Source organism: Culex pipiens, chromosome 2 (genome assembly GCF_016801865.2).
Source record: "Culex pipiens pallens isolate TS chromosome 2, TS_CPP_V2, whole genome shotgun sequence".
Taxonomy (NCBI): Eukaryota; Metazoa; Arthropoda; class Insecta; order Diptera; family Culicidae; genus Culex; species Culex pipiens.
This window is the reverse complement of record NC_068938.1, coordinates 163,852,199-163,862,793: the sequence shown is the minus strand read 5'-3', so window position 1 is coordinate 163,862,793 and position 10,595 is coordinate 163,852,199. Positions and strand designations below refer to the sequence as shown.

Below are 10,595 nucleotides of genomic sequence, written 5' to 3'. Positions count from 1 at the left end.
AAAGGTAAATTTTGTCATTCCAATGATCGTTTCAACCAATATCCTTTAATCTCAACTTCCAATTTAAATCAAGTGTATTGTAAAAGTAGAATTGAGATAACACCAACACAACCAAAAAAGTTTTGCTTTTCTCTCAATTTCTCTCTACCAATGCATTCCACCTATGAGAGAGAGAGTGAGAGTGAGCGACGGACGTATAAAAGGCCACATTCGGAGCTGCATTCGTAAGAATTGCCTTCCAACTTCCCTACCGTGACCATCCTTCTCGTCGTCGTCGTCGTCGATTCCGTGTGGTGAAGTACCAAGTGCCCCGATTAGTGCAAAGTGGCTCAAGAGTGAAAAATAGTGCATACCGTTTTTTTGTGTTATAATTTTTTGGTGTTTTTCCCCGGAATATTACCAAATTGCCGCATGGTTGCCGATAGTGGACGCTAAAGCCAACCCTTAAGCGATCCATCATTTTCCTTCCTCGGCGCAAAATTTCGAGAATTTCTCAACAGGTTAGTCTAGAAGCATCGAAACGTCGCGATCACGATTAGTCATCCAATTATCGATCTGGAAATTTTGTCACACAGCTGCTAGTGAGCGATTGTTGTGGCATAAACAACTTAGTTAGTGTGGAAACCCAAAGAAGACTGTAATTTGGGGAATTTTCCTGTGAGTTGTTCGATCTATTTCTGGGCAATGGCTGCCACACTTTTGTCTTTTCTTCTACCGAAAAAAAGAACTGTTCTTTTGAAACGAAAAAAAAAAATCCAACAATAAATAATACTGCATTTTACTGGAAGGTCAAGAACATCTAGAAGGAGTCAGTTTCGGAACGGAGCAGATAAAACCAGAAATCTGTGCTCGAAATTATGATTCACTCATGTTGTTTTTTTCTCTCTGTGCTTTTTCAAAGCCGATGTTATCGTCGAGCCAATCGTGGTGCCAGTCACCAAGTGGTCGTGAAAACGAAAATATTTATGCTTTCAAGAAATAAAGAGCATGAGATAGGCTAGAGTTGCTAGTTTGGTTTTATTGAAAATAATTTACTCTTTTTTAAAGAAATACATAAAAAAAAACAACTTTTATGCTTGAAAACAGATAAAATTGTATTACAGTCCAGACTCCATACTTCGGATAATGGAACGACGAATGTATTATGTTAATGGTTGAGCATTAGTATGGCTTAAGGAGCTATCAGACTATGGCAAACAAACAAACAAACAAACTTGCACTTGTTGTGTTTGACAGTTTGCCAAACAAAACGAAACGTAAGCAGGCTGACGTTTCTGCAAACAAACAAAGCAGGCAAACTGCCTAACTGTCAAATAGTGCGAGCTTGTTTGTTTGTTACTATGTTACTTGTACATCCTTTATAAACTACTCTAACATAAGTTGGAATGTTTAAATCCAGGATGGTGGCAAAAATGGCGATGAAAACAACATTTCTGCGAGAAACTTTGTTAGCAAACTTGTCATGTCCTGACGATATAATAAGACCCGTTATAACCATTGAAAAAAATACTAACAATTTTAGGTATAGTGATTATTGATAATGACAGTTATTGATTTAATAATAATAATAATTCGATGCCTCTGTGCTCTTGTACTACATTTTTATTATTATTATTTTTTATAGATTTATAATTTCGTGATGATTCAGTTTATTGATTACATCACTTGTTTAATTTTTATAAAACAAAAAGGGATGAATTGTTATTTATGTCAGAAAGTTGACAATTTTTTCGCTTTGTTTTTGTTCCGGATAACATGAATTTTGTAGGTCAAATATTGATTACGTAAAATTTGTTTGAATCTTATTCGGAGAAAATTTAATTTAATTTGTTATTTAAACCTTTTGTTTTTGCAAATTCAAAATCGATTTTCTGAAGTCTCGATCATCCGAAGTTTGATAATATGAAGCATCTTCAAACAAACTTCGGATACGTAAAACGCTTTGATAGGTTTGAGATTTTCCAGCAAAATAAAGAGTACAAATCTAGAGTATTTTTCTTTTTTGAAAAGGTCCTTTAAACTATTGTGTTTTATATGTTATAGGACCTTTTCAAATAAAACTCTGGAAATTAAATACGTACGGAATGCTATGGAATCATACTGACCATGGTAGAGAAGTGTTCAAAGTACTTCAAGAAGAAGTTTTCTTAACATTTTGAACAGTTTAAATAGTTAGTTAACTATAATTAAAGTGTCATGATTTTCTCAATGAACATGATTTTGAATCGCAAAACGGAATGAATTGGGTCCTAAAATGAAGCTAAGATTGCTAATATTATTGTTTACATCGATAAAGCTTATTTTTCTGAGTACAATGGAGATGTACGACCACAAAGAGTTTAAAATGGATTTTTAAATCAATTTGGAAAAATTAACCTCGCGGTCCTTCTTGACAGAAAAGTTCCTACTTGACAGCTCGTTCCAAGGGGCCATAGTTGATCCATCGAAAAAATGTTGTCCAGTCAATTTTTTTTTTTTTTGCAATAAAATGAAAAAAAGTGATCAGAAATGGTTTTTAATCGTGTTTTTTACCGTTTTACATAAAAATTTTCATAGGGTTTTAGTACTCAATTGTCTGATTATTTGGACAATTTTCCACGAGGAGAAGATAAAATAAGTTTATAAATAATAAATGTTGTGATTCGTGCTTCGAATTCAGTTTAAAATGCAACATTAATCGACAATTTTATAAACAAATCAAGTTAAAAAAAATGTCAGGCAAAATTGTGACTTTTTAATAATTTTACCTATCAAAGTCACCTGGGAGTTCAAAATAAGAAATTTCAACGCAACTTTTTTTTTAAGCACCATTGAAAAAACTTTTTTTAAAAATAGCGCTTGGACCTTGTGTGGCCTACCGCAGTACATGTTTTAAAAATAATAACCTTGAGAAAAACGTTAACAGTTGGAAAATATTTCAAAAATAAATTGAAATCCTATCAATGTCACCCCGGTTTACGGTAACCGAAAAGCTTTTCTTTTTTCAAATCTTGACATTAAATTTTAGTTACGCTCGACAGTAACGAAACATTCTAGCAGAGCTGGTTTTGTAAGAATCCTGCTAAAACAAGGAACATTTCTGCTAGAATGCTATAAGAATATCCAGCTCTTTTAGAACTCTGCTAGAATCCTGCTGGAACGTCTTGACTGGGTATTTTTATATAGTTTGGCTTTGTCAAGCTAACGGTGGTATTAGACTATGACAAACAAACAAACTCGCATTTTTTACAGTTTTTTTTTCATAGGGTCCTATAAGCTATAATGTTTCATATGTTTATTGGACTTTTCAAAAAAAAACTCTGGATCTGTTTGCGGAACCGTCAGCCTACATGCATTATGGTTTGTTTGCGAGTTGGCCGCAAACAAGTTTAGGAGCGAAAAAGTTCGAGTTTGTTTGTTTGTCATAGTCTAATACCTCCTTAACGGAGGTCCTGTTGTCTGGACTTCTCCAAAATTCCCTCCCTCAAAATTCAATGGAAAAGGCTTTTTGGTTAAATGAAGTTTAAGTTGAAACATAATTTACAAAAACGTTGATTCAAAGCTATATTAATACCGTTTTAGAGTTAAATGAAAAATCTTTGAGTTGCTACATAAGACAAAATGTAAATTTCATGAAATTTTTTATATTCAAACGATAACCAGTTGATTTCCCGTAGCGTCATCAACCTCGGAAAAGGGGGTCACTAAACCCTTAACATTCTTAATTCCCCATCGCTCGCCCATCCACTTGCTGGCAACACTGGCCCATCATCAAAAATAAATACAAGAATCAGTCGCTTTCGCGCATGTGCTCAACTCCACCAGCTGGTATTGCCGTGTCGTCTCTCATAGACGAGCCACCCTTGGCAACAAATGTTTTTCTTTTCGTTCCTGCCGACGGACATTGGATGCCACACTCGAAGCTTCCATTCGATGCGGTGGGGGGGGGGATGTTGCGTAAATTACGTAGAACTCAGACGGTGACGTTAGAACTGTCAAGTTTGCCCTTGAGTGTCATGTTGTGATTTTGAAATTTGTAAAAAGATTATAAATGCATTTTTATTCCATTAATTTAAATGATTTTCAATAAGGGATATTTAAATCTTGAATAAAAATTGTGGGTGCAAAACTCAGCGAGGGCGAGCCACCGACATCTTTCACATGAATGTGTCTAGCCGCAGGTCAAATTACGTCAACGACGATGACCCGCCGGCGGAAGCCGGCAGACAATGAGACGGACGTACAGACGTACCATTGTCCACCAAACGTGTTGGTGTAGCATGTCTTCGATGAATGAAGTCGCCACGTGCTCGACGCGACTCAATCAAAACTGATAAGAAAGTGTGGAATCTAGACTACTAGATGATGACGTCTTCAAGCGGAGGATGACTTACTCAATGCGGGAAATTTTTCTCAGAATGTTTGTTTGAGCATGCCTTCATGGCATAGCTTTTAAAAATGTCAGCAAATACAAAACAAATTGGATGCTAAATATTAACGACCTTGAAGTTGGTCACTAAACTCTATGAAGAACGGTACAAAAAGTAGCGACTGCTGCGAACGATAGCGAAAAAACAAGCTGACGCGGAAAGTTCCGTTATGATGACGGTTGAGCCAAACCACATTATTCCTAATTTGATTTGACAATTTGGCTGAAAATTTCTTCCGGAAACTAAAATTTCGAATTCAATAAAACGATGTTTACGAAAAACGTAACGCCTACTAACATGACTCTTTTCCTTCTACCTTTCCAGGACACACACAAGGGTCAGTTAGCCCTTCGTTCGGGCTCTGACCACAGTTCCAAACTTGACGTTGGGCTGATCAATTTCAACGGCGAACCACCCTGGTGACACGAGCTTTCGCTGGCTAACCCCCCGCGACACAGGCTGCCTCGTAAGTTGAATGTTTACGAGCAAATCATGAGCAGCGCGTGAATAATGTTCATTTCTTTTTCGTTGTTTCGTGTTACAGTTCGCTTTTATTGAAATATTTGAGACCACAATACACACACTTTCGCATCGGTTTTTGGATTTCCACGGATTACGTTCTACAACTGTTACGAGCCCTAGCATTCCAAACTAGACAAAACAAAACAAAAAACCAAACATCAAAATGAAGTTCTTCTCGCCCGACTGTGAGCGCGTCCAGATTGTGGACGGACAGGTGAACGTTCCGGCGATCATCGACGAGCTGACCGGTACGCTGTCCAACGAGGAACCGTTCTACGTGATGGACATCGGTGATATCGTTCGCAAGCACCAGAACTGGATCGAGAAGATGCCGCGGGTGGTGCCGCACTACGCGGTCAAGTGCAATGACGCCGAGGTCGTGTGCTCGACGCTGGCCGCGCTTGGGGCCAGTTTTGACTGCGCGTCCAAGGGCGAAATCTCCAAGATTCTGGGGCTAGGAGTGGCCCCGGAGCGAATCATCTTTGCGAACCCGATGAAGCCGAGCTCGCACCTGCGGTACGCCAACGCCAACAACGTCAAGACGATGACCTTCGACAGCGACACCGAGCTGCACAAGATTAGGAAGCTCTGCCCGGACGCCAAGCTGGTGCTTCGCATTCGCTGCGAAGCGGAAAAGGCCCAGTGTCCGCTGGGGAAGAAGTTCGGCTGCGATCCGGTCGAGGAAGCGCCGCGTCTGATCAAGATCGTGCGCAGTCTGGACATGGACCTTGTGGGGATCAGCTTCCACGTGGGTTCCGGTTGTGCGGACTTTCCGGTCTACTACAAGGCGATCTCGTACGCCCGGGACCTGTTTGACTACGCAGCGACTTTGGGCTACGAGCTGAATCTGCTGGATATTGGAGGTGGATTCCCCGGAGACGTTGGCACCTCGATCGACGAAGTTGCCATGATCGTCAACTCCGCGCTGGACAAGTTCTTCCCGGACAAGTCTGTGCGCGTCATTTCCGAGCCCGGACGGTACTACGTGGCGTCGGCCTTCACGCTGATCACCTGCGTCCAGTCGAAGCGCGTGTGCCTCAACGCCAAGACCGGTACCATCGATCGGATGATGTACTACCTGAACGATGGCGTTTACGCCAGCTTCAACAGTATCCTGTACGATCATCAGCACCCGCAGCCCAAGCTGATCGGCCAGCAGGGCGGCAAGGTGTACGACAGCACCATCTGGGGGCCGACGTGTGACGCGCTGGATCAGCTCATCGAGACGATCCGGATGCCGGAGCTGCAGATCGACGACTGGGTCGTGTTCGAGAACATGGGAGCGTACACGATCCCGGTGGCGAGCCCCTTCAACGGGTTCCCGCTGCCCAAGATCTACTGCTACATCAGCAAGGACACGTGGTAAGTTTTATGGATCCTGTCCAGCCCTGGTTTGACAGGTGTGGATCTTGTTCAACCCTATATTGACAGGGGTGAACATGATCCACAAATCCAAACAGCAAAAATCAAGCAAAGCAATATGTGTAGAGATGATAAAACTGGAATGTTTGTTTACACTTCGTATTTGGCACATTTACATTGTTTTGCTTGAAATTGTTAGAATTAGCAGATTTCTGACCTTTTCCTTCTACTTTTCGCAGGGAAATGCTCAACAACATGTACCCACTGGAGGAGGAGAACTTTTGCTTCCCATCGGGAACCGAAATCGCAGTTTGCGCATGAACGTCAACAGCGACGACGTTAACGGCGACGACGAAGACTTCGACCAAGACCCGGCACAACGACGACGGACACGGAAATGAAACAAAATCTACATCCCTTTCAAACGATTATCATTTTATTCGTTCAAACTCGGCTAAGTTTAGTGCAAATTGCAACTTTACACGTTGTTTTAGTTCAATTGAAAAATTCAGAGTGTTGTATTTCAAATATTCCAATAAACGAAGAGGCAGCCTGCCCCTGCTCATATTGTTAGGAAATAAAGTATTATACAGTGTAAACATCTTCTATAATATATCATCTATCCCTGGTGGCCGACCACCTTCTGCACCTTCTCGTACAGCAGCTCCATCCGGCCCTGCATCACCGGTTGTCCTTTGCGGGTTTTGGCCGTCATCAGCTTGTGGCGTCGGTCCTTCTCCGTCTTGCGCTGCTGCTGGTCCTCGTCCCGGTCCTGCTGCTCGAACCGCTTGATGGCACGCGCCTGCGCCTCCAATCGCTCCGGCGCCAGACAGTAATTTAGCTTTTCCGGCTTCTCGGTGAACAGGTCGTCCAAATTTTGCTCCCCCTCTTTTTGGTGGTTATGTTCGTTCGGCCCACGTGGTTTGTCGCCCCACTTAGCGCCTCCGCCATTATTTTGATTTTTGTTAAATGGCCGCCGGTCGCCTCCTTCCTGCTTTCCGTTGAAGCTCCTCTGGCCTCCCTGACCACCATGTGGCGGCCGCCGATCCGGGGGTCCTCCGCGCTGCCTATTTCCCTGGCTCTTAAATCCACCACCCCGTTGCGCTTGCCCTTGCTGCTGGTCTCTGTTGAATGGTTTATTTCCACCGTGGAACGGACGACGTTCTCCGTTTTGCGCTGGACCATCGGAACGATTTCCTCCAAACCGTTGCGTCTGACCTTGCTCATCCCTATTGAAAGGCTTATTTCCACCGAAGGAACGTCCACCGCCACGACCTCCCCCAAAATTTCCGCGACCACCGCCTCCTCGGCCACGACCTCCCCCAAAACTTCCACGACCACCTCCGCCTCGGCCACCACCACCACCCCTAAAGTTGCTCTCCGAGTTGTGGTTCCGTTTTTGGAAGAATTTGTCATTGTTGGGTTTGCCTCCGCTGTGTTCCCGATTCTGACCGGTCCTAGGTCTGCCGCGGTCTCCTCCACCATCTCCGCGACCTCGGCCTCCGCCTCCACGACCTCCGCCGCCGCGTCTGTTTGTGATGGCACCCATTTCTAACTAGCACCTGATTAAATATTTTTATCTCAAGAATCGAAAATGTTCCGCGCGGTAAATGCACCACACCGTTCGACGAGGAATTCCGCGTGTTTGTAAACAAGCCGTTTTGAGCTGAACTGACAGATGCACACGCGTGAGGGGTGGCTGCTTTGGCATAACAAAATTTGACATAAAATTACGATAGCATCTTTCCACAAAGACGAAACTTGCAACCATATATGGTTTGTTAACATTTTTTACTTGGCACTTGCACAATGGTTTGCTTGAATTACACTGAACAGCAGTTGAGTTTTGGTGGACCCCTTGCGACTTGCCAAAATAACAACACCGACGAAGACGCTGTTCATGATCAAAGTAAAAAATAAATAAACTTTTTAAAACTTGGAAGAATTTAAACAGGTAAGATATAGTTAAAGATTAAACCATTCATCAACAATCAATTTAATTAAAAATTATAACCGTCCGCAGAAAACATCAAAATGCCGATCTCGTGCATCATCTGCAATGACACCCTGGAGCAAAATCCCAGCTGCGAACTCTTCCCCTTTCCGGACAAGGGCCTCCAGCCGGTCCAGTACCAGCGCTATCTGGTCGTGTGCGAACTATCCGCGTCAACCATTCCCGCCGATGAGCAACTCTTCATCTGCTCGACCCACTTCACCCCGGACTGCTTCCAAGAATCGGCGCATCAGCGCACTCTGCTGGACGGCGCCGTTCCCAGCCTGAACATGGAGCGAATCGAATACATCGACGAGGACATCCAGATGCTGGACGAGTACATTCCACTGTACAACGCCGAGCAGCACCAGGGTCCGTCCACTTCCGGAACCACCACAGTACAGCCGATGCTCATCCCCAAAGCAGAACCCGTCGACACACTGGACGAAGTAATGGAGGACATTCCGTTCGTGGCCACCGAGGTGAAGACCGAAGCTCCCGAAGCAGACGAAAGCACTCCGGATCCGTTTGGCAACATCGAACCGGGCCCATCATCCGATCCCAACCGGTTCTGCATCCTTTGCAATGCCCGCGAAGGCTCCACCCCGGACTGTCGACTTTACGTGTTCCCGCGCAAAATCCCCAACATTTACCGCAAGTGGATCCTGGCCGCCCAGCTGGAACCATCCCAGTACAAGGACCGCGATATCTACAGCTGCCAGCGACACTTCCCGGAAAATGGCTTCTTCGCCAACGGGCGCTTCATCCAGAGCTGGGCCACCCCGAAACTGAACCTACCCCAGCGCAAGAAACAACCCGCCGCGACCTCTCCGGCACTCAAGCCCGTCATCCTCAACCGGAAGATAGCAGCATCAAGCTCTGCCACAGTGGACAACGCCCCAACCGAAACGCTCATCAGCAGCCCGAACGAGGAAGGACCGAAGATCGTGATCAAGCACAATCCGGCGAACCGCAAAAACGCCACGGCACTCAACATCGATCCGGACCACTACGCGAAGGTTTTCGCCCGCGTGGTGACGGAGCTGGTGCCGAAGACGCTGAACTACAACGGCGAGCAGCGACCGGTCACCGGGACGATCGTGTTTTCCTCGAATCTGTTTTGAGTGGTTTGGGGATTGACATAAAAATGTAATGACAAAAATTATGCTCTAGATTTAAACATTGGATAAATTTAGATTTCTGCAAATATCGCACCATTTTTTTATTTCATACAAATTTGCATGCCAGAGAACAATTTCTGATCATTTTTTTTTATAGAAAAAAAAACATTTAGCGATGGATCAACTGTGCTCCACTTGCAACGAGCTGAACAAGACAAGATAATAACAAGGTATTCCTTTAAAAAATTTAAAATTTTTAGTTTTGTTTTTTTTTGTCTTTAAAATTTAGATTTTATAATATCAGAATTTTCCCTTATTTTTTTATGTTAAGAAATTCAGAATTTTAAAATTGAAGAATGTAAGAACATTTAAATCTAAGAACTCAAGAATCTAGTGCCTGAGGACTGACCCTATACAGAATATCAAAAAATTAATAATTTTATAATTTGGCTATTTTAGAATTTTAAATTTGGAAACAGAAATCGGATGCATAGAATTTTAAAATATGGAAATTTTATAGTTTCAGAATATTAGAATTCTAGACTCTTAGAATTAAAGTATTATAAAATACGGGAACATTAGAGTTTTAAAATTTTAGAGCATTAGAATACTAGAATTTAAGACTGATAAAATTTTAGAATGTTAAAATCTCAGAATATGAGCATTTTTGAACCTTAGATTATTGAATTTAAAAAATATATAAATTTATAGTACAGTAGTTGTTTGGTAACTGGGCGTTGTTTAACTGGGCTGCTTTTTAACTGGGTGCTCGATAACTGGGCCGTAGCCCAGTTAAAAAGCAGACAAACGTCAAAAAACCAAAACAAACCAAAATGACCGAGGGGTTAATTCTGTAATTTCTGTAATTTCGGAATACATTCGTCCGGCTTCAGCTGAAGATTCATGCTGTCCCATGTTGCATGTTCGAGTGTAGACCTACGGAAAACCTTGCCGCGAGGAGAGGTGAGTGAGAAGTACACGAACCACCTACGACATAATTCCTCGGGCGGCCCAGGTCAACTCGAAGTTACCCCAGGCACCCCCAGTGCAGGACACATTGGGGGTAGAAAGTGGATAGAATTTTCAGTGAATACAATAATTATGACAATATAGTTTCATATAATCCTTATTCCTTGATCTTACCTTTTGACACTATCAAACCTAGCAATATTACTATTGCATCTTACC

The 10,595-nt window shown here is 42.9% G+C and overlaps 3 protein-coding genes across 3 annotated transcripts; 2 read left to right on the top strand and 1 right to left on the bottom strand.

Annotated features, from left to right (window-relative positions):
• Nucleotides 1-234: 234 nt before the first annotated feature.
• On the top strand, nt 235-6,886 carry LOC120415831 (ornithine decarboxylase-like). Its single transcript, XM_039577467.2, has 4 exons — nt 235-500; nt 4,734-4,875; nt 4,954-6,293; nt 6,533-6,886. Exons 3-4 carry the CDS (start codon nt 5,095-5,097, stop codon nt 6,612-6,614), a joined length of 1,281 nt encoding a protein of 426 aa, XP_039433401.1. The 5' UTR covers nt 235-500; nt 4,734-4,875; nt 4,954-5,094; the 3' UTR covers nt 6,615-6,886.
• On the bottom strand, nt 6,708-7,954 carry LOC120415832 (heterogeneous nuclear ribonucleoprotein 87F-like). The gene has a single exon (XM_039577468.2). The coding sequence runs from the start codon at nt 7,840-7,842 to the stop codon at nt 6,913-6,915; it is 930 nt and encodes a 309-aa protein (XP_039433402.1). The 5' UTR covers nt 7,843-7,954; the 3' UTR covers nt 6,708-6,912.
• A 150-nt stretch (nt 7,955-8,104) lies between these two features.
• LOC120415850 (uncharacterized) lies at nt 8,105-9,504 on the top strand. Its single transcript, XM_039577486.2, has 2 exons — nt 8,105-8,247; nt 8,317-9,504. Exon 2 carries the CDS (start codon nt 8,328-8,330, stop codon nt 9,408-9,410), a length of 1,083 nt encoding a protein of 360 aa, XP_039433420.1. The 5' UTR covers nt 8,105-8,247; nt 8,317-8,327; the 3' UTR covers nt 9,411-9,504.
• The last annotated feature ends 1,091 nt before the right edge of the window (nt 9,505-10,595 follow it).

What these genes read in the sequence shown, in the direction of transcription:
- LOC120415832 (XM_039577468.2), bottom strand. Translation starts at nt 7,842, where the DNA reads ATGGGTGCCATCACAAACAGACGCGGCGGCGGAGGTCGTGGAGGCGGA.
- LOC120415831 (XM_039577467.2), top strand. Translation starts at nt 5,095, where the DNA reads ATGAAGTTCTTCTCGCCCGACTGTGAGCGCGTCCAGATTGTGGACGGA. An exon ending in TACATCAGCAAGGACACGTG is followed by an intron (nt 6,294 to 6,532) that starts GTAAGTTTTATG and finishes TACTTTTCGCAG; the next exon opens with GGAAATGCTCAACAACATGT.
- LOC120415850 (XM_039577486.2), top strand. Translation starts at nt 8,328, where the DNA reads ATGCCGATCTCGTGCATCATCTGCAATGACACCCTGGAGCAAAATCCC.